Source organism: Pipistrellus kuhlii, unplaced genomic scaffold (assembly GCF_014108245.1).
Source record: "Pipistrellus kuhlii isolate mPipKuh1 unplaced genomic scaffold, mPipKuh1.p scaffold_m20_p_58, whole genome shotgun sequence".
Lineage (NCBI taxonomy): Eukaryota > Metazoa > Chordata > Mammalia > Chiroptera > Vespertilionidae > Pipistrellus > Pipistrellus kuhlii.
Genome location: NW_023425560.1, coordinates 558570 through 586533, shown reverse-complemented (window position 1 = coordinate 586533; position 27964 = coordinate 558570). Strand labels below are relative to the sequence as shown.

At 62.3% G+C, this 27964-nt stretch overlaps 1 protein-coding gene across 4 annotated transcripts; it reads left to right on the top strand.

Moving 5' to 3' along the window:
* The first annotated feature begins 509 nt into the window (after positions 1–509).
* LETM1 (leucine zipper and EF-hand containing transmembrane protein 1) lies at positions 510–27964 on the top strand. Of its 4 annotated transcripts, XM_036417154.2 has the most exons (14): positions 965–1189; positions 5551–5611; positions 12544–12991; positions 14766–14909; positions 15855–15992; positions 16705–16908; positions 22563–22682; positions 23801–23932; positions 24199–24342; positions 24737–24868; positions 24969–25103; positions 25817–26007; positions 26549–26687; positions 27343–27964. In XM_036417154.2, the coding sequence occupies exons 1-14, from the start codon at positions 1111–1113 to the stop codon at positions 27502–27504; spliced, it is 2229 nt and encodes a 742-aa protein (XP_036273047.1). In that variant the 5' UTR covers positions 965–1110; the 3' UTR covers positions 27505–27964. The 4 variants fall into 4 exon arrangements, with proteins under 4 accessions (XP_045429967.1, XP_045429966.1, XP_045429964.1 ...); XM_045574011.1 differs by lacking the exon at positions 5551–5611 and having other exon boundaries at positions 510–1189; positions 15990–15992; XM_045574010.1 differs by lacking the exon at positions 5551–5611 and having other exon boundaries at positions 510–1189; positions 24740–24868.

Sequence of the window (27964 nt, the reverse complement as noted above, 5' to 3'; positions counted from 1 at the left end):
CCCACTCAGGCACTTCACGTCATTTTCAAAGTGCCCTGCACCGGCTGGCACCACCTTCTCCCAACCGGGATGAGGACAGCAGGCCAATCCTGGCCCAGCACCTGGCAGTTCTGACTCAGAACGATGGCAGGGCTACCGCTCCTTCCGGATGGTGCCAGCAGGAGCTGGGGGAGCTCAGGACTAGGGAGCCTGCTGGGGCCAGGCGTCCACCCCGTGCATTCAGAGAACACGTGCCCAGGCGGATGGGGCGGGAGAGAGGAGCAGTGAGGCGAGGCCCAGGAGACAGCCAGGTGCGGCCAGGCTGGGATGCAGGGACGGACGAGCCTGCAGGGGAGACCGGCTCCACGCCCGCCGGCCGCTCTCCCGGCGTGACCTCGCCGACCCCCGCGAGCGTGAGCTCCTCGAAGGGAAGGGAGCGCGGGACTCCAAGGTCACGCCGCCAGGCTTCGCTGGGGCTCGGCGGGGCGGCCCGCGGGTGGGGCCGGCGCAGGCGGGAATTCCCGAGGCCCCGTCCCGGGCGGGGGATGGGCAGGCCGGGCGGGACACGAGGCCGGGCGGCGGACCAGGCGCTGGCTAGGCGCTGGCCGCCGCTCCGAGACCGCAGCCCCACGGCGCCGAGGCCAACCACAGAGCGGCGGGGCCGGACTCCCCAGGCCCGGCGGGGCCGTCCGCGCGCAGCGCCGGGTCCACGGCGCCCTCGAGGCCCGCCGCCACCGGACGCGGAAAAAGCCTCCTTCAACCCCCGACGCAAGCGCCTTAGCTCCCTCTGCGCGTGCGCGGCGGCGTACCGAGGGCCAGAATGCACCGCGCAGGCAGGGCCGCGGGGCACGTCGGGACCCGTAGTCCGGCGCGGGGCACGCCGGGACCGCCCTCACCTGGCCGGCGGCGGGCGCCCGAGAGGCCCAATGGGAGCGGCGCCCGGTCGCCCCGCCCCGCGCCGCCGGACGTCTGTGCCGGGACATGGCCGCCGCCGGTGCCGGGTCCTTGAGCTGAGCGCCCGCCGCCGGCAGCCAACCGCCGCCTCAACCGTCCGCGCGGGCGGGCCGAGCCGCCGCCAGGCCGGCGAGGAGGAGGAGGAGGCCGCCGCAGGAGGCGGGAGCCGCCGGGCACATGGCGTCCATCTTACTGAGGAGCTGCCGCAGCCGGGGGCCCGCCCGCTTCCCGGCGCCCCACGCCGCCGCCCGCGGGGGTGAGTGCTCCGCCGACTGCGCGGGCCGGGGGCCGAGGCGCCGAGCCGGGCGAGGGGGCTCCTGGCGGCGGCCCGGGCGCCGGGACGCGGCGGGTGTGGCCACGCCGCTGGGCCCGGCCGCCCTGCCCTGCGCCACGCCCGGGTGCGGGCCGGGGTCCGGGGCGGGGGCCGGGCGCCCGGGAGGCCGGCGGCGGCGGCGGCGGCGGCGGCCTGTGACTCACGCCGCCGTGACCTTAGCCGCCCGCCGCCGCGGCGAGGAGCGCGGCCGGGGAAGCGGCGAGCGCGCTGACGTCTCCCTGGGCGCGCCCGCTGCTCGCGGCTAAGCTCCGTGGAACGCGGCGCCCATCACGAGCACGGCCGTGTCCTTGGGCCGCTTCCCGGGCTCCCGAGATGAGGCGAGGCGGCGGGGGGGCGGGCACGGCGGGCGGGACCTGGGACCTGGGGCGTGCGGGGTGTCGGGGGCCGGTGCGGGGTGCCGCCCGCGCTCCCAGCTGTGCCCTGGAAATCACCCCCAGCGCTGGGCTCTGAGGGTCCACCCTGGCGCCCCCCTTGTACATGGACCCCCCGCCCCGGTCTGTCCCTACTGGCAGGCTGAGCGGAGCGCGCACTCGCCCTGTAAGACGGAGACTCGGTGAAGGATGTTGCTCTGGGCGCTTGGCCGCTGACCAGGAGCCTCCAAGGGACGCGGCTTGGTGATTTTTTAATCGCGCTGCTGGCTGGCTGCGCAGACCTTTGGAGCGGCGGCCCGGAAGGGCTCCCCGTGCAGGGCGCTGACGGTGCCCTGGCCGCCACCGTCCTGGCCGGCGGACGGGCTGGCGTTGGCCGCGCTGTGTGCCTGCGCTGTCATGTCGGGAACACGAGTGTTCCCTGTGGTTTTGTTCCCGGTTACGCAGACACCGGGCGGTAGGCAGCGGGTTTGCTACCCGAGGGGGGCGAGCAGAGGGGGGGCTCCCCCTGGCTCCCCCTCGGACCCCCCCTGGCTGCTGTGGCCCATTTTCTGGAGGGCATGCCCCGCTCCTGACATCTGACATCTGACTTGGTGTACTTGGCTACAGTTGCTAAACCAGTGTTGAAACTTTGTTAGCTGTGGGCCAGGCTGGCTTACATTTCTTTTATTTGATACCTTTTTTTTTTTTCCCCTGTCACACACTCCTGCCCCGCACACGCTTTTTCTGACGTGCTCTCTGCATCCCAGGACCACGGCGCATTCCCTCGTGGCGGTGGGAGGACTGGGCGGATTCTCTGCAGGATGCTGCTCTGTGGGGTGTATCCCATTCTCACATGGGTGGAGTGGGTGTGGGCTTGGGGGAGGGAAGTCCCTCATCCCGTCTCATCGGGGTGCATGCTGTCAGTGAGAGGTACGGCAGGGCTAAGGTGGTGCCTGTCAGTTCCTCTATTCTGCAGCCCCCCCCCCCCCCCCCCCCCCCCGCCCTTTTGCTCCTGCCCCGCCCCCATTCGCACACCATGCTCGCTGGAGGAAGTGCTGTGTGCAGTTCATGCTTGGAGTGGGCCTGGGCTGCCTGCAGGTGGGCAGGCCAGCTTCCCCAGGGCCTGCGTGTGAGAGCAGGGGCAGGCGCCCAAAGGGGAGGCTCCAGCCCGGGCCATTGCTGAAACGGAGGGCTCGGGAGCAGGCGGGGAGCTGGAGGTCTCAGAGCTGTTGAATGGCAGTGCCCATGGGCCCTGGTCCAGTGCACCCGCAGGTGTTCGGGTGCGGAGTGCCACGGGGAGCTGGAGGTGGGGTGGAGAGGAGCTGCCTGGAGCAGGGGGAGCAGCAGCTGGCGGAGAGAATCGGGCCCAGTGAGGAGAGAGGTGGGATGGGAAGAAACGCACTTGGTCTCTGTGCCCTCCCCAGTTCTTGCCAGAGCTCCAAAAGCCCTGGGGATTTCTTGTTCATATTTTAGAATATATACATAGGCCCTGGCTGGTGTGGCTCAGTGGATAGAGCACTGGCCTGTGGACTGAAAGGTCCCCGGCTTCGATTCTCACCAAGGACACACGTCTGGGTTGAGGGTGCAGTATCCAGCATGGGTCGTGCAGGAGACAGCCAATTGATGATTCTCATCATTGATGTTTCTCATCCCCCCCCCCCCATATGTTTTATTGATTTCAGAGAGGAAGGGAGAGGGGGAAAGAAATAGAAACCTCAATGATGAGAGACAGTCATCAGTCACCGATTGGCTGCCTCCTGCTCGCCCCACACGGGATGAAGCCAGCCACCCCGGCATGAGCCCTGACCGGGAATCAGTCCATGACCTCAGCCCCTGCGCCACGCGGTGGAGGAATTTCCCGAGTGCTCAGGGTGCTCCGGTGATATAAAGGAGCCCCTTTCCCTCTAACCTGAATTTATGCTAATGAAGCACCTGTGATTAGCGGCCGGCCCTTCCTGCCCCACCCCAGCCTCCAGGGAGAAGTGGGCCTGGAGATTGAGCTCAGTGGCCAATGGCAGTGAGGGTACAAGTCTGGGACAGGGGGGCTTCTGCGTTCAGGGCTGCTGGGCCGGGAGCTTTGTGCCCCCTGATCTGGGCGTCCACTGTGTCCTTTACGAGAAACAGCAGTAACAAGGAGAGCACTTTCCTGAGTTCGGTGTCATTCTAGCAAATTGTCAAGAGTGAGAAGTTCAGGCCTAGCTGGTGTGGCTCAGTGGATAGAGTGTCGGCCTGCGGACTGAGGGTCCTGGGTTCGATTCCGGTCAAGGGCACATGCCCTGGTTGCAGCTCGATCTCCTCTAGGGTGTGTGCAGGAGGCCATTCAGTGATTATCTCTCAGAATTGATGTTTCTATCTCTCCCTCTCCCTTCCTCTCTGAAACCAATAAAGAAAAAAAGAAAAAGTGTGAGGAGTTCATGGGAACCCCTGAATTTGTAGTTGGTAGAATGTGGGCAGCCTGGGGACCCTACTTCCAACTGACATGTATGAAGGTGGGCGGTTTCCTGTGAGTTGGGGTCTGTACTAACCCCGGGTAGTGTCAGAATTGAGGGGTAGGACACACAGCTGGTGTGGGGAGTTGGTTGTGGGAAAAGTAGCACAAAAGGACTTCAGAAAGAGTGTCCGTGGGCCACCTCCCTGCTGCAGGGGCGGGGCGGGGCGGGGCGGGCAGAGTCTGGGGAGAGGGGCTGAATTCATGCCGCCTCGAGCCATGGCAGCTTGTTGGCTGCTGGGGGCATGTGCAGGTGGGGAGCCATTTCTGAGCCAACTTGAGGTGGGGGGCTGGCCTGGGCAGGCAGGGGGACAGGCCAGGGGTGAGGGGCAGACTTCTTTTTGGGAGACAACTGGGGGCTCCCCAGCTGGAAAGGCGTTTGCCGTACTGTGTAACTGTAACAGAAATGTCCCATGTGGCATAGAAAAGGTTCCTTTGTGAATCACGGTGATGGAGCTTGTGAGTCCAGCCAACTTACAACTAGACTGACATCCACAGCAAGATCTAAATTTAATGTTTGATGGGACGAGCTTTCTGCACAGGAAAGTGAGACTTGTTGGTGTTGACACCATCTCCTGTCGAGTTACACGGTGACAGCTGGAGTCCACGGCCTCAGAGGGTCCACCTCGCCCGGCTGTGCCTCGGGGCCTAGAGCGGTCAGCCCCTGCCCCAGCCCGTCGCCTTCTCTCTCTGCTGGCCCCAGCGCTGGCTCTCAGCAGCCCCAGCCCGTTCCAGGCACTCCCGCCCTGCCGGCCTTGCTGCCAGCCACCCAGGCTCCCGCCTGCACCCAGCAGGCTCAGGACTGTCCTGTCCCCTCAGGCTGGTCCTGGCACAGGGCCTGCCCACAGGAGGCCTGAAGGCTGGTCCTGTGGGTGACCCTGCATTTATGCTGAGGGGACTCGTGAGTTAGAGAAAGGGTCAAGATGCAACCAGACCCTAAGATCGCGGCATGTGCTCATCAGTGTGTAACAGGAAATGGCTTCCTCTGGGCATTGGTTTTTCCAGTGACCCTCAGCCCTCGCCCCCTCCGGTTGGCAGGGGAAGCGTTGGGTCCCTTGGGTGTGGCCTTGCTTGCACTGTGGGGCTGCCTGTGCGTTGGGGGTCATGTTCATTCTGGCTCTGCCCCCCAGAACCCAGCTGGAGCCAGCAGGGAGCTGTCCCCCTGGGACCAGAAGCTGGAGTCCCCGGGCCTTTGGCTGGCACAGCCTGAGTCCCCACTTGGGCAAGGAGCCAGGGGTTGACTCAGACTCTCCTTCCCGTCTAGAGCCACCCCAAGACACCGTGTCCTCCCAGGCAAACCCTTCACCTGGCAGCACCCTGACCTCTTCAGCATGCAAGCAGGCTGCCAGCAGCTTCCCTTAAAAAGAGAGGCGCTCCCTCAGACGGCCGAGGGGTCTCATGCAGCGCCTGGTCTGACACTGACTGTTTCCTTTGTTTTGCTGCAGGAAGTCCCGGGGACCGCACGTGCCTCAGTTGTGCCAACACCATGGGGCTGATAAGCCGCCTGTAAGTAAGCCTGTCTGCCTCGGGTGCCGCTCGAATGATGTGACCTCTCCATCTGGGAGCAGTGTCTCCTACTCTTCTGGTCTTTATGTTCCTGCTTCTTTAAAAAAAAAAAAAAAATGCATGTCTATGGTTTGATATAATTGTACTGATTTCAGAGAGGAAGGGAGAGGAGAGAGAGACATCAATGATGAGCTGCCTCCTGCATGCCCCAAACAACCTAAACTTGGTTGTTGTTAAAGCAAAATTGTGCTCAAGCATATTCCCATTTCAGACTTTATAAAGCACTCACACGAGCAGCTGCCCACACACGTGCGCGCGCCTGTGTGGCAGAACCGCAGAAGCACAGCCTTCGAGGGGACACGACAGTCTGTGTAGAAGTCCCGCCCCGCAGCAGCCCCGCGGCCTCCCCGCGGCCAGAGTGCCTCCGGCCCCTGATCTCTGTCCCGTGTCTGTGGTCACAGGACTGCGGGGCCCTGTTGTTAGGACGTGGAGCCTTTGGTGTGTGGGCATCGGACATCTTGACCTCTGTCTTTGTGGCGTTCATTCTGAAGGGCACGGGGGGCATTCCGAGGGTCTGGGCCTGTGGGTAGGAAACAAGGGGCCTGGCGGCCAGGGGGTCTGGTCCTGGTGCTCGAGGAAGTGGCCCCAGGGAAGACAGCTGGCAGTCGGTGCTGGGTGAGTGGTCGCTGGTTTAGAGTCCTCACGGCCAAGACAGGTAGGGGCGGCTGTGCGGTTGGGCTCACCTGCAGGAGCAGCCCCAGAGCCGCTGATCGGACCCAGAGCTTGCAGACCAGGGCCTGTCCCTGTGGTGCTGCTGCTCCTGCTGGTTCTCCAGCCAGCCCTTGTCTCGGGCCAGGCCTTTCCCACCTCCTCTCTGGACTGTCCCCCAGCGACGTGACTTCAGTTCTAAAATGGTCTTCTTGGAATTGTAAGTGAAATGCCATTAAATCCATAAAATCTGCCCATTTTTAAAAAAGGCATAAAAAGCCATAAAAGCTGGCTTTTCTCAGTGGATAGAGCTTTGGCCTGCTGACCAAAGGGTCCCAGGTTCGATTCCGGTCAAGGGCCACATGTCTGGGCTTGTGGGCTCAGTCCCCAGTTAGGGGGCGTGCGGGAGGCAGCCAGTCAATGATTCTCTCTCCTCATTGATGTTTCTATCTCTGCCTCCCTTCCTCTCTGAAATCAGTAAAAATATATTTAATAAAAAAAAAAGAAAAATATCCATAAAATCATTGAGGAACACTACCGCTTTTTAAGTCCTCACCTGAGGATATGTTTTTATTGGTTTTTAGAGGAGAGGAGCTGGGGGAGAGAGACATCAATAGGTTGCCTCTTGTATGCCCTCTGACCAGGCATCGAATCAACAACCTTTTGGTGTATGAGATAATGTTCCAGCCGGGGAGAGAAATGTTAACTTTATTATCGATTCCGGAGAGGAAGGGAGGGGGGGGGAGAGAAACATCAGTGATGAGAGAATCACTGATCAGCTGCCTTCCGCACTCCCCCACTGGGATCGAGACCGCAGCCCATGTACTACAATAGTATATGCCCTGACTGGGAATAGAACTCAATCACTGAGCAACAGGCGCAGGGCAGCTTTTAAATTCAAATGTGGTGTTCCTGGAGGAAGTAGTTTTATTAAGCCCTTTTCTCTCTTTCAGGGGAAGGTATGTCTGTTTCTTTATATTGGCCACACCCACTTTCTTTAGAAACACTTGCTGTAGAAAGTTACACAGTTGCCTTTAAGACAATTCCAGGTGTGACCTGAGTGGTGGTCTTTACTCGGGACATCTGATTCCTGGGCTGGCGGGTTACTCAGCCCCACTGAGCATCTGCAGCTGCTGCTGTGGCCTCTGGCTAGTGCTGGCCTCGTCCTCCGCACGCCTTGGCTGTGAGGTTGAGTCCCCACCTCGGGAGCCAGACCTGTGGCCAGGACAGCTGTGGCCATGCCGCATCCTCACTCAGCACAGAGTCTGGTGTGCGCTGCTGTGTGTGACCGTAGCTCGTTCCTCTCATTTTAAAGTTTTTTTTTTTTGTGTGTGTGTGTGTGTGTGTGTTTTTTAAATCAATCTTTATTGTTCATATTATTACAAAAGTTCCTCATTTCCCCCCGCCTCCACCAGGTTCCCACCCCACCCTCTGCCCTTTCCCCTCTCCCCATTGTCCTCATCCATAGGTGCACAGTTTATGTTCAGTCTCTTCCCACGCCCCCCTCTCCCCTTTTCCCCAAGAATCGTCAGTTCACTCCCCTTCCATACCTCTGATTCTATTATATTCAATAGTTAATATTGCTCATCAGATTTTTTTAATTTCCTTGGTTTTTAGATTCACTTGTTGATAGTTACGTATTTGTTGTTCATAATTTTTATCTTTGTTTACTTTCTCTTCTAAAAGAACCCCCTTCAGCAATTCATATAATTCTGGTTTGGCGGTGATGAACTCCTTTAGCTTTTTTTTATTAGTGAAGCTCTTTATCTGGCCTTCGATTCTGAGTGATAGCTTTGCTGGGTAGATTATTTTTGGCTGTAGGTTCTTGCTATTCATCACCTTGAATATTTCTTGCCATTCCCTTCTGGCCTGCATGGTTTCTGTTGAGAAATCAGCTGACAATCGTATAGCTGCTCCTTTATAGATTACTACCTTCTTTGCTCTTGCTTCTTTTAATATTCTCTCTTTGTCTTTTGCTCTTGGAATTTTAATAATGATGTGTCTCGGTGTGGTCCTCTTTGGATTCCTTTTGTTTGGAGTTCTGTGCGCTTCCTGGACTTGTAAGTCTAATTCTTTCACCAGGTGGGGGAAGTTTTCTGTCACTATTTCTTTCAGTATGTTTTTGATATTTTGCTCTCTCTCATCTTCTGGGACCCCAAAAATTCTGATGTTGGTTCGCTTGAAGTTGTCCCAGAGGTTTCTTACATTATCTTCAATTTTCTGGATTCTCTTGCCTTCTAGCTTCTGTGGAGGAGTGTCTTCTGGCTCTTTATGTTCCAAATCTTTGACTTGATTCTTGTGATCTTCCCTTCTGTTTTTAGGACTCTGTAAAATATTTTTTATTTCAGACAATGTATTCTTTATTTCTTGTTGATCCCTTATCATTTCTCGATGACTCCTTATTAATTCTAGTTGATCTCTTTTCATATCCTCATAGGCTTATCCATCTTTTCTAGGAAATTCTTGAAAAACCTTATAAGTGTAGATTTGAACTCAGTATCCAGACGCTTTTTGTCCTCCATTTCTTTCGTTTGTGATCTATTTTGTTGTCGCATTTCGCAGTTACAGATGGGACGGGGTTTCAGGGTGGAGCCTGCAGCTTTGGCTTCCGTCAGCCCCACCCTATGCGGGTCCGTCAGTGCTCGCTGCCGGCGCCTCTGAGAGAAAGGTGCCCTCGATTTTCGCCTGCTGCCAAACAGTCTATGCTCTCCCACAATGAGCCCGGTATTGGGGTTCAGTTCAGGTGGAAGTGGAGTTGGAGGTGGCGTTCAGAGCAGACTGGAGCCCCAGTCTCCTTCCCGTCAGGGCAATCCCACAGCACAGCCGACCGTCCCTTCTCTGTGCGCCGTGTGCGCGCCTCCGGGACCTCCTTTCGCCTCTCCCCGGGGTTCCGCCTTACAGCCGGCTCCCTATGGCTGAGCCTGAGTCCCAGGGGTCTGGCTTAAAACTGGGGATCAGAGCAGCCGGGGGCCCAGCACAGTCGGAGTTTTCTCTCCTTTCCGCTAGGGAACGCCCGCCAGGCACTCGGCCTCCCTCCTCTCCGGCTCCGTCCTCTCCGCGCAGCGCGTCTCCGTACCTTGGCTTTTCCAGCTCCTCCGCGCCTCCTTCTGGTTTTCTCCTTGCTTCTCACTGTAGAATTTCCAGTCAGTCAACCTTCCTGTAGTTCTGGGCAATGTCCGTTTTATGTTTTAGTTGTATTTTATTGAAATTGTTGTGTGCGGCTGCGGCTAGGTGTTCACCTGGGCGCAGCCATCTTGGATCTCCCTCATTTTAAAGTTTTTATTAGTAACGGGTGTTGACTTTGTCGAGAACTTATAAGATCAAATATATTCACACTCATGGTTCATAGCACCTAAGCACCATTCAACAGTTAGCTATGATACTCACCACCAGGGGGCAGACGCTCAATGCACAGGCATGGAAACATGGAACAGACTGATGAGTCTCAGAGGGAAGTGGAGAGGGCGGGAAGAGACTAACCAAAGATCTCACATGCATACTGGCGGCCTGGTGCAGGGATTCGTGCACTAGTGGGGTCCCTCGGGATTGGGCCAGAACTGTCAGTCTGACATCCCCCCAACGGGTCCTGGATGGCGAGAGGGTGCAGGCCAGGCTAAGGGACCCCTCCGGTGCACAGGCCCCGAGCCTCTAGTTAAAATATAAAGGCTGTGCTTTGTTGATATTTTTTTAAGTTCACAATTTTTAGAAAGTTAAATAGTAGGTTCAAATTAGGAATTATAGAAGAGAGGCAAAATCTCATGGCCTTTTTAGCATTCAAAATTTTACTTCTCACTTTGATCGCACACTATAAGAAGTCCGAGGGGGTAAATAACCATCTGTTAGTGCTTTGCAATCTCAGTCTTTGGTTGAAATGGCCCAGACCGGGTGGGTGGGCAGGTGGAGTTTCTGGTCTGAGACCTCGTCGTGGACGTTGCACCGCTGCTTTTGGGCTTTCCCAGAGGTCACGGGGCGGGGCACCCAGCTGTGAGGACGAGACTCAAGCAGCGGCTTTGAAACCTCATTCTGGGGGAGCACCTGGGCAATGGGAGGCTGTTTGTATCCTTACGCCTCGCGTGGTGTGACTGTTCACACGCTTGGCTATGTCGGCGCCAGGGCGCTCTGGGGGGTTTGGGCAGAGCAGGGTCGGCCTTGACAATGCCATCTGTTCCAGCTGCCCCCGCAACGGTGGCAGCCCCCGCGCCCCAGAACGGTGGCAGCCCCCGCGCCCCAGAACGGTGGCAGCCCCCGCGCCCCAGAACGGTGGCAGCCCCCGCGCCCCAGAACGATGGCAGCGCCCCAGAACGGTGGCAGCGCCCCAGAACGGTGGCAGCCCCCGCGCCCCAGAACGGTGGCAGCCCCCCCAGAACGGTGGCAGCCCCCAGAACGGTGGCAGCGCCCCAGAACGGTGGCAGCGCCCCAGAACGGTGGCAGCGCCCCAGAACGGTGGCAGCCCCCCAGAACGGTGGCAGCGCCCCAGAACGGTGGCAGCGCCCCAGAACGGTGGCAGCCCCCCAGAACGGTGGCAGCGCCCCAGAACGGTGGCAGCGCCCCAGAACGGTGGCAGCGCCCCAGAACGGTGGCAGCCCCCCAGAACGGTGGCAGCGCCCCAGAACGGTGGCAGCGCCCCAGAACGGTGGCAGCGCCCCAGAACGGTGGCAGCGCCCCAGAACGGTGGCAGCGCCCCAGAACGGTGGCAGCGCCCCAGAACGGTGGCAGCCCCCCAGAACGGTGGCAGCGCCCCAGAACGGTGGCAGCCCCCCAGAACGGTGGCAGCCCCCGCGCCCCAGAACGGTGGCAGCCCCCCAGAACGGTGGCAGCGCCCCAGAACGGTGGCAGCCCCCCAGAACGGTGGCAGCGCCCCAGAACGGTGGCAGCCCCCCCAGAACGGTGGCAGCGCCCCAGAACGGTGGCAGCCCCCCCAGAACAGTGGCAGCGCCCAGATGGGTTTGGTTGAGAAGTTTTAAATAACAAATGACACCGTTAGCTTTTGAAAACAGCTCACCCTTCTGGCTACAGTGTTCGTAGCAACCTCTCTATCATGCTTAAAGTCAGAGGCCACGTGCTTCTCAGCTCAGGCTAACTTCCCACATCTGCCCCAGTCTATTGGAGACTGCTGATGTCACACCTCCTGGAAGCCATTGGCTTCTGGCAAAGGGAGGGGTGGGAAGTGGATACTTAAGCTTGATGAGGCCAGGAGGAAGGTTGATCTGTGTGTGGACACTGTCCCCCACATGGTGAGGGAAGGCTGGGCCACCAGACAGGCATGACGGTCTCACTGCTGCAGTGGTCAGGGGACGGCCGAGCCCGAGCAGCCCTCCTGTGCTCATGGCAGCCGGTCCCCGGGGCCTTGAGAGTCAGGACAGGGAGGGTATGAGGGACAGAAAGGTGGCGGGGGGAGGGGGGTGGTGGTGCCCTGTGCCAGCTGCCCCTGCCCACTATGAGCTGCGAGTTTGTTCTGAACTAGGCATTCCCAGCTTTCCTCCAGGGAGCAGGCCCGGGATCGCCTGGCCTGCGTTGGTGGCCACAGCCGGCGCCCTGGGGCCTGCGTGTGGATGGAGAGGCTTGGGTGCTCGGATTCAGAAGCCCCTGTGGTCTCCCAGGGGCTCACAAGCCCGGTGCAGGGGAACGGAGCATGCGCGTGGGTTTGCGTGTCGTGGGCCAGGGGGACAGGGCTGTGAGCCAGGCAGCCTGAGGGAGCAGCCCTGCTCGTTGCTGGGCGAGGGGAGCTGTGAGGGGCCGGGTGGAGGCAGTGGGCGTGGCGAAGGCTTCGCTGGGTGTTTGCCGTTTGCACAGACACCTCTGGGACTGGGGATGGTCTGGGCCATCGTTTACTGTCTGTCCTCGTCCTCGTCCTCACTGCTCCTCGGGATTGTTCAGGAATGGCAGGTCTTTGTAGGAGGCGACCTGCTGGGGAGAGGGCCTGCCTGCTCCCCCCCTCCCCCCCCAGATTCTCACAGCTTGTGGGAACGGGCCTTGGAGACCACCCAGAGCTGGGGGTGTCTGTTCCTGGCCCGGCTTTTGCTGACAGTGTTTGGGTCCAGCCTGCCCACGTGAGGCCCAGCCCCTGTGGCTCGGGGGCAGCTCCTCCACCCACCCTGCTCTGGAGGGAAGGGCGGGTGGCGTCCAGCATCAGGAAGGGAAGGGGTGGGGTGTGCTTTGTGCGCTGGGAAGACGGTGCGTGGGGGAGGGGGGTCAGACATGGCTGTTTCCTCTCTTCCTTCCAGGCGTGTCCCGCTGGGTGGCTGTGCTCCCGTCCACTCCGTGCAGCTCTCCTTCGGAGGCGACCCCCTGGGCTGCTGGACCCGGAGGCCCCAGCACGCGTGTGCGGCGGCCCCAGCCTGGGCCCCGGCCTCCGCGGGCCTGCTGGTGGCCCCGCCCTGGCTCCTGCCCTCACGCGGCTGGCACTCCTCGCCCAGGCTGCGTGACGACTCGGTGGTGGAGAAGTCGCTCAAGTCCCTCAAGGACAAGAACAAGAAGCTGGAGGAGGGCGGGCCGGTGTACAGCCCCCCCGCGGAGGTGGTGGTGAAGAAGTCCCTGGGGCAGCGGGTGCTGGACGAGCTGAAGCACTACTACCACGGCTTCCGTCTGCTCTGGATCGACACCAAGATCGCCGCGCGCATGCTCTGGCGCATCCTCAACGGGCACACGCTGACCCGCCGCGAGCGCAGGCAGGTAATGCCCACGCCCCGCCCGCCCCGCCCGCCCGCCGGCGTGTCCGGTGCCTGAGTCTGTCCTCTGGCTGCTGCTCCGCCCACGGCCTGTCTGAGCCGCCTCTCGCGGGCTGTGACCTGCCTCTCGTCGCGTTGCTGTCCATTGTCCTGGGCTGTGCGCCTCCTCCGAGGCTGTTTGCACGGCTTGTTGGGGATCTGTGCTCCCGGACCCCGTTGTCTTTCGTTTGTGCTGAGCCCCAGGGCACAGGGCAGCCTCCAGCCCTCGGGGCCTCGGCGCGAGGAGCACAGGATGTCCTCCCCTCACGGCTGACGCCAGGCTCCTCCGTGAGAAGATGGCCTTGGTCACAGCGGGCTGCGTGTGAGCACTGGCTCCGCTTTGTGCTGCGCTCGGGCCCGTTGACAGCACGGTGTGCTCGCCGGCTGGGGCCCAGGGGTGCTGGTGAGGAGGCTGCAGCGGGTGATTGAAGGCCGGGGGATTGGAATCTCCTGCTGGGTGTTCATGGACACGGTGGCCATGCACGCTGCCTTCTGAGGGATCACAGCAGACGGCCGTGTGGCCCAGGCCCTCTGTCCTGTCCTGTCTGTGAGACAGTCGCAGGGCCCTGCTGCTGCCCTGAAGGCGGTGTGCGCTGTCATGAAACACACAGTTGACCCTAGCCGGGCTCAGCGGTTGGAGCATTGGCCTGAGGACTGAAGGGTTGCAGGTTTGATTCTGGTCAAGGCACATGCCTCAGCTGTGGGAGGCAACCAATTAGCGTGTCTCTCTCACATCCATGTTTCTCTCTGTCTCCCTCCTTCCCACTCTCTGAAAGTCACCAGAAAAGTATCCGTGGGTGAGAATTAACAACAAAACAAAGCACAGGCACCCGCTGGACAGGCCTTCCCAGGACCAAATCTGGGCCACTTGAGCACAAAATAAGAACAAGGATGCATTGTAAACAAGTGAAAACGTAGGGTCCGCGCGTCTGTTTTGATAACAAACAGAAAATGAAGGTCAGGAAAGGAAGCAAAGCGGGTGAGCGGGGAGAGGGCGTGAGCGAGGAGGCCGCTTCTCTGGGAGCATCGGTGGAGATGTTTGGAAGAACCGTGGCTGGTGACCTGGGGGGGAGGTGGGCGTGGGCCGGGCCTCCTGTGTCCTCTTGGCTCCCCCTGGCCCCGCCCAGCAAGCGAACGGGTTCTCAGCGGGGACAGCCCCAAGCCCAGCAGGGCCGACGTCTCCCCAGAGGCCTCAGAGGGTCCATGGGCTTGGGCCGAGGGCGTGGAGGGCAGCCTGGCCCGGCTGCAGCAGTGGGAGCGAAGCCGCGCTCGCCTGGGGTTCTGACGACCTCCAGGCCACGTCTTTGGCGGCGGGGGCGGCGGCCGTGTGTCTATATTGGGGAGTGCTTGGGTTTCCGCCGATGACGGCCGTGCCGGTGAGTCCTAAACGGAACCCTTTCTGGAAAAGCCAGAGCAGTGCACGGCAGCGGCCAGGCCAGCCGTGGGCAGCACTTGTTTTCCTCAGTTTCCCTCAGAGCAGGCCCGGGTCCCGGGACAGGGCCTCGGGGGGGTTGGGGGGGGGGCAGAGGCCCCTGTGCCAGGCTGCTCCGCAGGTGGGTCAGCTCCCGCCAGCTCTCCGAGGCCCCCAGAGGCCCCTGTGCCGGGCTGCTCCGCAGGTGGGTCAGCTCCCCCCAGCTCTCCGAGGCCCCCAGGGGCCCCGTGTTTCTGTGGGTCGCCTGTGGCCTGAGCTCCCGGCGTGCGGACGCGCACCGTGACCTCTGACCACCCGCTCTCGGCAGTTCCTCCGGATCTGCGCCGACCTCTTCCGCCTGGTGCCCTTCCTGGTGTTCATCGTGGTGCCGTTCATGGAGTTCCTGCTGCCGGTCGTGGTGAAGCTCTTCCCCAACATGCTGCCGTCCACGTTCGAGACCCAGTCCATCAAGGTGAGCTCCGCCGTGCTCCGCGAGTGACCCTTCCTGGTGCCACGGGGAGGGAGGGGTCACTGGGGGGTAGGGGGTGGATGGGGATCACCAGGGGCGGGGAGGGGGGTAGGGGGTGGATGGGGATCACCGGGGGTGGGGTGGGGGGTAGGGGGTGGATGGGGATCACTGGGGGCGGGGTGGGGGGTAGGGGGTGGATGGGGGATCACCGGGGGCGGGGAGGGGGGTAGGGGGTGGATGGGGGATCACCGGGGGCGGGGTGGGGGTTAGGGGGTGGATGGGGGATCACCGGGGCGGGGGGGGGGGAAGGGGGTGGATGGGGGATCACCGGGGGCGGGGTGGGGGGTAGGGGGTGGATGGGGGATCACCGGGGGCGGGGGGGGGGGTAGGGGGTGGATGGGGATCACCGGGGGCGGGGTGGGGGGTAGGGGGTGGATGGGGGATCACCGGGGGCGGGGAGGGGGTAGGGGGTGGATGGGGATCACCGGGGGTGGGGTGGGGGGGTAGGGGGTGGATGGGGGATCACTGGGGGCGGGGTGGGGGGTAGGGGGTGGATGGGGGATCACCGGGGCGGGGAGGGGGGTAGGGGGGTGGATGGGGGATCACCGGGGGTGGGGAGGGGGGTAGGGGGTGGATGGGGGATCACCGGGGGCGGGGAGGGGGGTAGGGGGTGGATGGGGGATCACCGGGGCGGGCGGGCTGCTCTCTCGGAGGTGTTTGCAGCACACCTTCTCTGTACCCGTGTCTTCAGGCCGGTGTGAGACCACCTGGGGGATTCGGGCCAGCCCAGCTGCGGGCCCGGCCTGTTGGGTCAGGGAGGCTGTGGGGACACATGCTACCATATGCGCTCTGCAGCCCGCTCTGGGCGCAGGGTGAGACGGAGCTGGCGGAGGTGCCCAGCAGCGCGGGGAGGGTCTGGGCAGAGGACAGCTCTGTCTCTGCCCGCAGGAGGAGCGCCTGAAGAAGGAGCTGCGGGTCAAGCTGGAGCTGGCCAAGTTCCTGCAGGACACCATCGAGGAGATGGCCCTGAAGAACAAGGCGGCCACGGGCAGCGCCACCAAAGACTTCTCCTTGTTCTTCCAGAAGGTGCCCTGATGCTCCGGAGCCCCCGTGGCCTCAGCCCTGTCCTTAGTGCTGGTTAGAGCCTCGGGCCGCCTGCCTCCCCGGGGAGTGGTCCTCATTGCCGTGCTCCCTTTTCTGCTGCAGCAGCAGGGGTGCTCCCATGGGCAGGCGGGGGGGGGGGGGGGGGGCGGCTGCTGCCCGGGTCTGTGGAGGTCCCCTCCACCCCAGGTGGAACCTCTGTCCGAGAACTTGAACCTGCTGTGTTCAGTTACTTGCCTGTGCCTCCAACTTTGCAGCAGCCCCAGGAGAGGGAGAGTTTGGCAAATGAGGAACCTAAGACCCTGCAGGGTGATAAGCCGGGGGGGGGGGGGGGGGGGCAGGGAAGAGGATGGACTGAGCCATGGCTGAGGTGTGGGGAGAGCGGCAGGGCCTCCTCCCCAGCAGGGGGAGGTCGGGCGGGCCTCTTCCAGTCGCCAGCCTCCCCTCCGGCTGGGCTGCCCCTGGGGCTGAGCCTTAGAGACTGCTCCCCGCTGGTGCCTGATAGTCCAGGCGACCCCCTCCCCAGCCCCTGTCCTCATTTCCTCGCTTGGGGCGATTGGCCCCTGGGCCTGGGAGGGTGTGTGTGTGTGTGTGTGTGTGTGTGTGTGCGTGCGCGCGCGCACGGGTGCATGCGTGAGCGTGTGCATGCTCAGGGAACAAGCCCCATCACGGGTGACACTCAGCATTGCTCCTGCAGATCCGAGAGACCGGAGAGAGGCCCAGCAACGAGGAAATCATCCGCTTTTCCAAACTATTCGAGGACGAGCTGACCCTGGATAACCTCACGCGGCCGCAGCTGGTGGCGCTGTGCAAGCTGCTGGAGCTGCAGTCCATGGGCACCAACAACTTCCTGCGCTTCCAGCTCACCATGCGGCTGCGCTCCATCAAGGCGGACGACAAGGTGAGGGCACCTCCCGGGCGGGCCTCCTCCCGGAGGAGGTGGTCACGGGGGTCCGTCAGCCGCCTCCGCGCTGTGCCCGCCGGGTGAGGCGTGCGTGCTGCCTGCGGGGATAGACGGTGCTGGGCCTGCCGTCCACATGCTCCCGCCCGGCGTGGCATCGGGACCTTCCCATGTCGCCCCGTGTCCTTGGGAAGGTGTATTCTGATGCCTGGTGGTGCTCCCTCGGAGGAGTGTGTTCTGACTTGTTCCTTACTGTAGCCAGCCTGCTGCTGCCCTAAACAGCACCCAATACACTTCTTCTTTTTAATTAATATGCTCTTACTGACTTTAGAGAGAGGAAGGGGGAGGGATAGAGACACTAGAAACAGCGATTGGCTGCCTTCTGCACACCCCACACTGGGGATTGAGCCCACAACCTGGGTATGTGCCCTGCCTGGGAATTGAACCATGACCTCCTGGTTCAGAGGTCAGTGTTCAACCTCTGAGCCAACTGACCAGGCAGATTTCTTTTAATGTGGACTTTTGCCCAAGATCTCTGGTAATTTCCTTAAAAGTAGTGGCTGGGAATTGGGCCTCTGAGTAACAGGCAGGAAGTCAAAACAAGTCCTGGCCCACGACCAGTGCTCCTGCCCATTTGCCTGCTGAGCACCCGAGGTGCTTGGAGGAGAATTCATGGCACAGCCCTCTTCTGCATAGCTCTCCTTGCCTGAGGAATCTGTCCCTGCTCCCCGTTTCCCAGCTTTCCCTTCCAGCTCCCAGCCCTCCATCTGCCACACGCTTGTCGTCTGGCCTCTAACGCCTGCTCAGTCCGCAGTCTGTGTGTGACACTGGTCTCCTCTCGCCTTGTTTTGAGGAACCAAGTGTTGTCTGTCACCCACCCCCTCTGGTGACGTGCTTGTCACTGGGCAGTTCCCTGGAGCTACAGCCCACTCCCTCCTGCCCGTTTCCGTGCCCACATCTCCGCCTGAGCCAGCGCCCGGTGACCCTCTCAGTCCCTCCGCGCGGGCGCTGACTGCCTTTTGGTTTCCAGGTGCCGTTCGGGCTGGGCGGCGGCTGTTCTCGGAAGGGGCCAGCTGACAGCCGCCACCACTTGCTTCATGTTTGATTTTAGCCGTTTAGGATGATACTGTGCATGCCTGTTTATCCTGTTTGCAGGTCGGAGTGCTCCCCCCACCTCATAAGTTCTCCCCTCGCCTCTTCGCCCCTCTCCTCCCCTCCCATTCCCTCCCTTCCCCTCCCCTCCACTCCCCTCCCCTTCCAGACACCCACTTCTCCCCTTCCCTCTTTACCATGGCCTGTCCCTCTCACTCTTCTCTGTACTTTACGTCCTTTCGTACTTCTGGGTTTAATTAATCACTCTTTTAACTCTTTTCCTTTATTGATTTGAGGTGGGGGGATAGAATCTACCTGTTGTTGTCTCTTACTTATGCCTTCAGTGGTTGACTTTGTATGCACCCTGACTGGGGATCAGACCTGCACCTTGGTGTGTCAGGATGACGCTCTACCCCCTGAGCCGCCCGGCCAGGGCATGGGTTTAATTACTCTCAGACCCATTCTGAGTTCCTCATTTCAGTGCCAGGCCTTTCTAAGATTTCATTTCCCACATAAAACTGTCCCTCTTGCTGTCTGTCTTCCTGAGCACGCTCGTCCTAGTTCACGTCTTATAATTCCGTAACAGATGAAGCAGAGGGTTTGGTTTGCTTGTTTGTTTGCTCTCTTGGCTCAGCTTGTTTGTCGTCGTTAGCTTTTCAGGTAGAGACCGCGTCTGAGGGAGAGGTTCTGGGTGGTGTGGTCCTCCTCCAGACGCTCCACAGGTCATCATCCCAGGACTGGCCCTGCTTCCGGTGCCCTCTGCCTGGAGCTCTCAGCACAGCCTGGTGCCCGTCTGCCGCGCAAGGCTCTGCCAGTCCTTCCCGGCGCCCGCTTAGTGTGAGGCCCGACGCCAGGGGTTCCTGTGCTTTCTTCTCTGGACTGAGCCCCGGACTGCTGCTGCTTCTGCCTAGCCTGGCAAGATGGCTGCCTCTTAGCAGTGGTCTTTGGCCTGGACTCCGCCTGCTCCGAGTCGGCTCACAGATGGCAGCCCGGTCCGCCCCAGCCCACGGACTCTCACTGCCCCCTCAGCCCGGTTGTCGGCGCTCATCCCCACACGTGCCCATGTGCTGTGGTCCCTGGTTCTCCGGTTCTCAGGCAGCTGCCCTCCCGTCATCCTGAGTGTGGGGCCAGAGGAGCTCGGCATGGCCCTCTGTGCTGCTCCGGGGCGTGCTCAGGCTCACTCTGCCGGGGGCGGCCGCCGGGAGGCAGCTCCAGGCAGGCGTCACTCCCCTGCCCTGTGACCTTGGACAAGTCATTTCACCGTGAAGGCCTCAGTTCCAACGACGCCACTGCCGGGAAGGGGAGTGGACACTCCCCCTGGACAGGAGCAGGAAGCAGACCTGGAAGGCGGCGGTGTGGGGAGAAGAGCCTGGGACCCCAGGAACCACAGTGCGTCTTGTCCCTCAGGTCCCAGCCTCCGGTGGCCAGAATCACTGGCAGGTCCAGAGCCTGCTCTCCGCCAGGAACAGGATAGGCTCGCCTGGGAGACACTGCCCATGGGAAACCTGCAGCATCAAAGCAGCACCATAGCTGTCCCAGAATGCACCTGGGTGCCCCTTAGAGGCTGGCGGATGCACAGAGAGGTCGGGGCAGGGGAAGGAGCCTGCTGCTCCAGGTTCCCTGGAAACGGCCACAGCGCCCTTCGGGCCTCTGTGCGACCTTGGTGCCCCCGAGCGGGAAGCGGCAGCAGCAGCAGGGTAGGTGGGCGGAGAGGGGTTGGCTGTTGTCACTGGGGGGGGGCGGGGGGGCAGCTGGAGACGGCGGTTGGGCAGGAAGTGAAGCGGAGTCGGGGTTTGTGGTTAGAGGGTCTGGAAGATGATTCTGTGCGCCCACGAAAGCTGGGCTGCCAGGGACCTGCAAATAGCTTGGGCCATCGACAGATGCCAGATCATCAATTACAAAATCTATAATTGGTTAGAACACCGCCCCTAACTCTCCCAGAGCCCGTCAGGGGCAGCTGAGGGAGGAGAGAAACGGGATCTGGAGTCTCATAACGTGACACTCCGCACGCCCGGTTCCAATCGGAAGCCGCTCCTCCTGGATACCTTGGTGGTGGGCCCTCCCCTGGATGGACAGGACAAGAGACAGGCTCCGTGAACAAGGAAATAGTAGACTTTAACACCTGAACGATGAGGACAGAGAAAAGCGGTCAGAGCCTCGGGGACCTGTGGGCACTGCAGAACTTCCAACATACTGTCGTGGGGTTCCGGAAAGAGAAGGGCCGGACAGAGCTAGAAAAGTGCTCAAAGAAGTCATGGTTGGCACGTCCTTCGTCCTTCAGTTCTACGAATGTGAGCAGCCGAGGGAACCTCGGACAGATAAACCCAAAGAAGCCCACACCCTGCCGGACCGTCAGTCAAACTGGCGAGCATACAAGGACGAAAACAATGAGGACAGCCTCTGACCGCAGGACAAAGGATCGATGCTGGCCCGCACTGTCCAGCACTCTCCCTGCAGGGCGAGGAGGAAGCCGGCCTTTCTCAGAAGAGGAGAGCTGAGGTGTGTCGACAGCAGGCACATGCTCGCAGAGCGATGGAGGCTTCCTGCACGGGAAGTGATGGGGGAGCCTGGGACACCAGGAAGGAAACACCAGATCAGCCCAGCAGGCTCTCCTCCTCCTCGCATGTCTCCTAATGACGTTGATGGTCGCAGCACGGATGATGGCCTGTGGCGTGTGGCTCTCCGTGTGAGCGAGGGGAGAGGGCCGGGGCTCGAGGACTGTGGTGAGGACACTCGCAGGCTGACGGCCACGCAGGTGTGTGGTGCCCAGCGGGGCCACGGGCGGGGCTGGCTCAGCAGTGAGGACACGCCGGGCGCAGGGCAGGCGGTGCAGGCTTCCTCCTGTGCGCTGGCGAGAGGCCCTGGGCAGGAATTGCTGCGAGGCTCTGGGATTTTGTTTTGTTTGAATATATATATATATATATATATATATATTTTTTTTTTTTTTAATATATTTTATTGATTTTGTACAGAGAGGAAGGGAGAGAGATAGAGAGTTAGAAACATCAATGAGAGCCATCGATCAGCTGCCTCCTGCATACCCCCTACTGGGGATCTGCCCGCAACCAAGGTACATGCCCTTGACCGGAATCGAACCTGGGACCCTTCAGTCCCCAAGCCGACGCTCTATCCATTGAGCCAAACCGGTCCCCGCTGAATATATATTTTTTAAACATTTTATTGATTTTTTTACAGAGAGGAAAGGAGTGGGATAGAAACATTGATGAGAGAGAAACATGGATCAGCTGCCTCCTGCACACCCTCTCCTGCGGATATGCCCGCAACCAAGATACATGCCTCTGACCGGAATCAAACCCGGGACCCTTCAGTCCGCAGGCTGACACACTATCCACTGAGCCAAACCGGTCAGGGCTGAATATATTTTTTTAAATGATTTCAGGGAGGAAGGGAGAGGGAAAAAGAGGGAAAAACATCCATGTTGAGAGAATCATGGATCGACTGCTTCCTGCACGCCCCCCACTAAGGATCAAGCCCACACCCAGTCATGAGCCCTGACCAGGAATCGAACCGTGACCTGGTTTATCTGGTTCATAAGTCGGCGCTCAGACACCGGGCAACACCAGCCGTGCTCACTGCTTTTGAGAACTTGAGCCCAGCTAGCCTCCAGGAGCCCTTTTTAGTAAGCGTCTTACTCAGGGTCCACACAGGAGGGCACCCAGAAACACCAGCGAGAAGCCACAGTGGGGGCGGAATCCTGAGGAGGGTGGGGCGAGAGCAGACACGCAGTTCTTCCTGAGCGCTGGCTGCGAGCTGGGCTGTGCTCCTTGGCACGAAAAGGCAGTAAGCCGTGGATACACCGCAGCCTGGTGAATGGTCCTCATGGGGTCCCCGCAAGTTACGTGGCCCTGTGTGCGCGCTCATCGGGTGGCCGGGAGATGACCCGGGTTCGGGCGGCTGGGCGTGAGGCGGCGGGAGGGCCTGTCTGTCACCGGGCTGTGATCTTGTTCTGCACTTTGTTTCATCTCAGGATGAAAGTTTAAGAAGCTGGGGTGGGGGCAGCACTGTCCCCCTCAGGACGCTGTGAGGTTGGCTGGGCCGATGAGGTGGGGGTGTGGGGACAGACGGGAGCGCCTGTGGTGCTTTGTCTCTCTCCCTCCTTCCTCCCCCTCTCCTCTTCCCCCCTCTCCTCTCCCCTCTCTCCCTTCTCCCCCCCTCCCTCCTTGCAGGTATCTTTGTGCTGCAATCCATGGTCCTTGTCTCGGGCCTCCTGCTCGTCCCCCTTCTCCCTCAGGCCGGGAGCGGTGGCTGAGTCGCTCTGCTCTGTCCTTTCTCTCCCGTCCAGCAAACAGGGCTCGGCTCGGGGAGGGTGGGCGGGCCGTGGGGCAGGTGCTGGGACCCCCTGCGGGCCTGGGTGGAGGCGCCCTCCCTCCAGTCTCCGATCGTGGGGGGTGCTGCCGGGTGCACTCGCCCAGTCCTCCTCAGTTCGTTCCTGTCCCTGCCACCTGGTGGGGCCTGGTAGGTGTGTGACGTACAAAGCCTCTGCTCCTGAGTCCCTGCTGCCTCTTCAGAGGACAGCGCACTGAGCACCGTCTCTTTTCCAGCTCATCTCAGAGGAGGGTGTGGACAGCCTCAACGTCAAAGAGCTGCAGGCGGCGTGCCGGGCGCGAGGCATGCGGGCCCTGGGCGTGACGGAGGACCGCCTGCGGAACCAGCTGAAGCAGGTGCGTGCGTGCCTGCGCGCGGCCGGCCCGGCCGAGGTCGTGGGCCTTCTTCCTGCAGTCGGTCTGCTCCTCGGGAGCGCGGGGAGACTTGCAGTCCTGCGGCTCGCGGGCAGCAGCCGGGCCGCGGGGGTGTCCTCGTGGCCGTGGGCTCCCACGCGAGGGACTCAGGCTGTGGCGCAGTGTGTCCGTGCGGAGGCCGGTGGTCTCGGGCATCATCGGGGTGGGTGAGCGCCGAGACAGCTTCTGAGACGCGGCGTGTCTCCAGAGCCACGTTCTGGTGCCCTGCTCCTCCAGGGGCTCGGGCAGCTCTGCCCGCCCGGTGGATCGGCCCTCGGAAAGGCGGTGGCTCTCGGCGATTCGCCTGCCGCTTCGGAAGGTGCAAAGCCTGCCGTGTGCCCGTGGCCCTCCTCCTGACCGCCGTGCTGCGGCCCCTCCCATGGGGTCAGGAGGCAGATGCGCGGCACCCCGGTCCCCTGTCGCTATGGGCTTGGCCCCGCTTGTCACTGGCGGCCGCATCTTCTGTGCGTGCGTGCGGCCCTGCCCTGTGCCGCCGAGGGCCGGAGCGCCGCGGCTCCCGCCTCCACGGAGCCCACGGGCGCGTCCACGTGTGCTCGCCCCTCCCTCTCGGCTCCTTGCTCTCCTTAGCATTGCTCCCGATCTCTGAGTTCCTTCTCACGTTTGTCCCGTGCCAGCTCCTGACAGGTATTGTCAGGTCTCCTGTCAGCTTGAACGTTGCCTTTCTGTCACTGAAATAGCCTGAAGTGGTGCCTGGCCCGCAGTAGGTGGGGAGCCGCCCAGGCTGGGGGATTCACAGACACCGCAGGGCTCTGTGCCGTTAGAAGCGGGGCCTGGCTGGCAGCGAATCTGCCGTCAGTTTGGGGCCTGAGCGCTAACTCGGGGTCCTCTGGCGTCTGGTGCAGTGACCCATGGGCATCGGGTCAGGAACGGAGGCAGTGAATCGGCTCCATCCGCCCACGTCCTGTTGTGGCTGTTGGTCCCGCCCTCCCCCTCCTCCCCCAACCAGAGAGAGCAGGCGGCGCGGGCAGGCCCCGCCTGCCAGGTCTCCGGTGTGGGGCGGGCAAGGCAGCCGATGAGGCCAGGTCTGACCTCCTTTGCAGTGGCTGGAGCTGCACCTGCAGCAGGAGATCCCCACGTCGCTGCTCATCCTGTCCCGAGCCATGTACCTCCCCGACACCCTGTCGCCTGCCGACCAGCTCAAGTCCACGCTGCAGACCCTGCCCGAGATCGTGGTGCGTACTGCCGAGGCCTCCTGCCCTGCCTCCAGGCCCGGCTTCTGAGGGCGGGACCACACGACACCGTCCCCGCCATGGGGCTCTCGCACCCTCCCCCTCACCCCCTCTCGGTCTGTCCTCTGAGCGGTCAGGGGTGGGAGACCTGGGGGACCTCGGGCCCTGCATTGTGTCTGCGTCCTCCAAGCCTGGGGGAGGACAGTCAGGGTCGGGTGTGGCCTCTAGGGTGGCAGCCTGCGGCTCACCCAGGGGCGCCCTCTCTGAAGGCCAAGGAAGCACAGGTGAAGGCGGCGGAGGTGGAGGGGGAGCAGGTGGACAACAAGGCGAAGCTGGAGGCCACGCTGCAGGAGGAGGCCGCCATCCGGCAGGAGCACCGGGAGGAGCGGCAGAGGCGCTCGGAGGAGGCCGCGGTGAGTGCCGGGTGCCGCGAGCTCCCGCTCCACTCCTGCCTCGGGGACGGGCCTGGGCCCGGGGGGACGGGGCCTGCTGTGCAGGGTCCTCCCCTTTCCTTCTGGAGTGGTGGGCACAGCCGGGCAGGCGTGCTCGGCAGCCCCCGGGGCCAGCTCAGCCGCCAAGGCTGTGCTCCTGGCCCGGGTAGGCTCCATGCGTGTCAGGACGGGCCGGAGGGCGGGAGAGGCTGGGCCACTGAGTGGCCGTTTGGAGAGGTCATCCTGCTGGGCACTCTGAGTCCACCGTTCGGGCTGGCTGTTGAGCGTGCCCTCCGGCCGGGGGCACATCAGTGTGGTGTGGGCGCCTAGGGAGGCCGTGAGGGGGATGGCACTGAGTGGCCGGCCTGTGTTTCAGAAGGAAGTGGCGCCTGAAGCGGTGGAAGCTGCCCCCGGGAAGCCCGTGGCTGAGCCGCAGGCTGAAGTGGTGGAGGTGACCCTGCCATCAGAGGCCCTGAAGGACACGGCCCCCGTCCTGACGGGTGTGAAGGTGACAGTGCCACGCCCGCACAGGGTGCGGGCAGCCTGTGCCCGCTGAGATTCTGCCCTCAGTGAGCCCTTCATCAGCCTTGGCTGTGCTTCCTTCCCAGGAGGAGGAGATAACCAAGGAGGAGATCGACATCCTCAGCGACGCCTGCTCCAAGCTGAAGGAGCAGAAGACTTCCCTGACGAAGGAGAAGGAGGAGCTGGAGATGCTCAAGGAGGATGTGCAGGACTACAGCGAGGTGCGGGCCAAGGGCTGAGGGTGCGGGCCAGGGAGCTGAGGGTGCAGGGCGGGGAGCTGAGGGTGCAGGGCGGGGAGCTGAGGGTGCAGGCCAGGGGCTGAGGGTGCAGGACTACAGCGAGGTGCGGGCCGGGGGCTGAGGGTGCGGGCTGGGGGCTGAGGGTACAGGCCAGGGGCTGAGGGTGTGGGCCGGGGACTGAGGGTGCAGGGCTGGGGCTTGTGGGGTTTGCTCCTAAGACTATGGTTTCTACCAGTTTCCAAAAGTACCTCCATTGAGTATCTGATAAGCCAAAGGTCACGCTATTCCTCCAGGCCCTTGGAGAGGAAGGGGTCTGACCAAGTCCTCTTCAGGCACCCTGTGCAGCCCAAGCCGCTGCCTCCTGGGAGCGGCCGTCCCTGGTGTCCCGCGGCTCTGCCAGGAAAGATGGCAGCCTCCGGGCGGGGCTCGTTAGAAAGCAGGTCCCTCCTACGCTCACCCCCCCCCCCCCCAGCTGGTGTGGGCGGAAGGCCATGCTGACCACTCTGATCATCTGTCACTCCACACGGAGGGTGAGGGCCAGGCAGACTGCATCTCCTTTCTAGACGAGGGGTGCGAGTCTGCGGAGCCCAGAGCAGTGTGTGCGGGGCGCAGGCGGGTGCCAGGGGGAGTGGATCCCAGGGGGAGCTGTGTGTGAGGGGCTTCCCAGGGCAGTCTCCAGCGCGCTGCTCTCTCAGGACTTGCAGGAGATTAAGAAGGAGCTTTCCAAGACGGGCAAGCAGATGGAGGTGGAGGAATCCAAGGCCAGCAAGAGGCTGACCAAGCGCGTGCAGCAGATGATCGGGCAGATCGACGGCCTGCTCACCCAGCTGGAGGCGGACCAGCAGGCTGGCAAGCTGGGCCCCGCCGCCCCGGGCCTGCCCGCGGGGTGAGTGTGGCCGGACAGAGGGCTGGGGCTGCTGACCCGTGCGGCCACCGCCGTGGTGCCCAGCGGCCCCGCCGTGACCCAGTGGTTTCCGCCAGAAACCCTGCCCCATCTGCCTCTTCTCCAGGAGGCTCCCGTCAGCTCTCCACCCCGGCCCCTAGGCGCCACTGTCCGCTGCCTGCCTGCCCGCCGCGGCCCCTCGCTGCAGGCGGCTCAGCTCCCCTTTTCCCACTCACCGCCCTCCAGCCTCAGCCCCCCTCGGCCCCGCCCTCGGCACTGACCACGTGGTGTCCCCGTGTGGCTGCCCCAGGCGGTGGCTGCCCCTCGTGCCGGCTCTGTGCTGTCCTGTCCTCGGATGAGGGCAGCGTCCCTCCTGCGTCCCCTCAGGCCGTGCACAGGCTGCCCTCGCCACACTGCTGGGCTGAGTGGGCCCACCTGCCTCGCTGGTCCAAAGACAGTGCTCCCCAGTGTATGGGCGGGCTGGCCGGGGCCTGGAGCCGGGTGCAGGCTGTCACCGGCGGGCTCTTCCCTTCACCCCTCCCAGGGACACTGTCATCAGCGTCACCGAGCTCATCAACGCCATGAAGCAGATCAAGCACATTCCAGAACACAAGCTCATCAGCCTGGTCTCCGCCCTGGACGACAACAAAGACGGCAAGGTCAACATCAACGACCTGGTCAAGGTGGGTCCGAGGCCGCCAGGGCTGCTGGTGTGGTGGCTGGTGGGCAGACCCCGGGGGGGGAGGGGTGCGGGCAATCCGAGGGGCCTGTGGGGGGACTTCTGAGGCCTGGAGGTGACCCTGAGGGACCCTAAGGACCCCTCAGGTCCCTGGCGTGAGGAGTTTGGGCAGCCCGAGGCCGGAGCAGCCCTGCCTCTGAGGAGGCCCGCAGTGCCCTCTGCACGTGCGCTGTCACAGGCTCTCCCGGCTCCCAGCCCAGCCATGCCCGGCACGGGGCTGGCGTGGTTTCCTGGGGAATCGAGGGACCAGCAGGTGCACATTCGGAGCCCTCGCCTTGCCGGCTGCGGCTGGGAGGGCACGTCCCTGCAGCCCTCGGGATGCACAGCAGCTTGACGTCCACACCCCGCACTCCGCCCGGAGCCTGTCAGGGCAGTCCCAGCCCCATGGCGTTGCCCCACAGCCTGGGCCCCGGGACTCACCGTGCCCTGGGCGCCGTGTCCCTCCCTAGGGCTCTGGAGCCTGAGGGCCTCTGGGGGTGGGAGGCTGGTTCTCTGAGGACCCCGGGGCCCCTGTGGACAGCGTGGGGTTTGAGTACTGGTGGCCGTTGGCCTGCTGGTTGAGGAAGCGGTTCTGAGTCCTGTCCTCGCTGTGCGTGCAGGTGATCGAGCTGGTGGACAAGGCGGACATCCACATCTCCACCAGCCAGGTGGCCGAAATCGTGGCCACGCTGGGCAAGGAGGAGAAGGTGGAGGAGAAGGAGAAGGCCAAGGAGAAGGCCGAGAAGAAGGCCGAGAAGGAGGCCGCCGAGGTGAAGGGCTAGTGCCGTCCAGCCCTTCCTGCTGGCAGGCGACCATTAGTGACACGTCTACTATTTTGTCTGGAATAAATCAGGAACTTCGTCATCACGTAATTTTAATTTTCATCATTCCACGGAGAGTCAGTCAGTCTGGAATCCCCACGCCCCTGTGTGGCCGCGCGGGCCTGTGCCCCCGTGGTGTCCAGGAGGAGGCCCGGCCCCTGGACCCTCGGCGCAGGAGGAGACACCGGTCTGCGGACTCGGACGCCTGAATGTCGGGGCCACGTCTGGAGCCGTGTGGCCGCGAGGGACGCCCGAGCGCTCTGTGGCCTTGCCCTCCCGCCTGGCGGACGGCGGTGCCTCCTGCGGGTGTCCGTCTGCACCAGCTCTTCTCGATGTACCTTGTCACCTCACCCTTCACCAGCCCGCAGTCTGCCGACTCGGGTGTGACCTAATGTAAAGTACTGCGTGGCCCGCTAACGAA

Bases quoted from the DNA above. Each gene is read 5' to 3' on its own strand.
- LETM1 (XM_045574008.1), top strand. From the start codon at position 525: ATGGGCAGGCCGGGCGGGACACGAGGCCGGGCGGCGGACCAGGCGCTG. The intron at 12,992-14,765 runs GTAATGCCCACG...CGCTCTCGGCAG, and splicing joins CCCGCCGCGAGCGCAGGCAG to TTCCTCCGGATCTGCGCCGA. The intron at 25,104-25,816 runs GTGCGGGCCAAG...CTGCTCTCTCAG, and splicing joins ATGTGCAGGACTACAGCGAG to GACTTGCAGGAGATTAAGAA.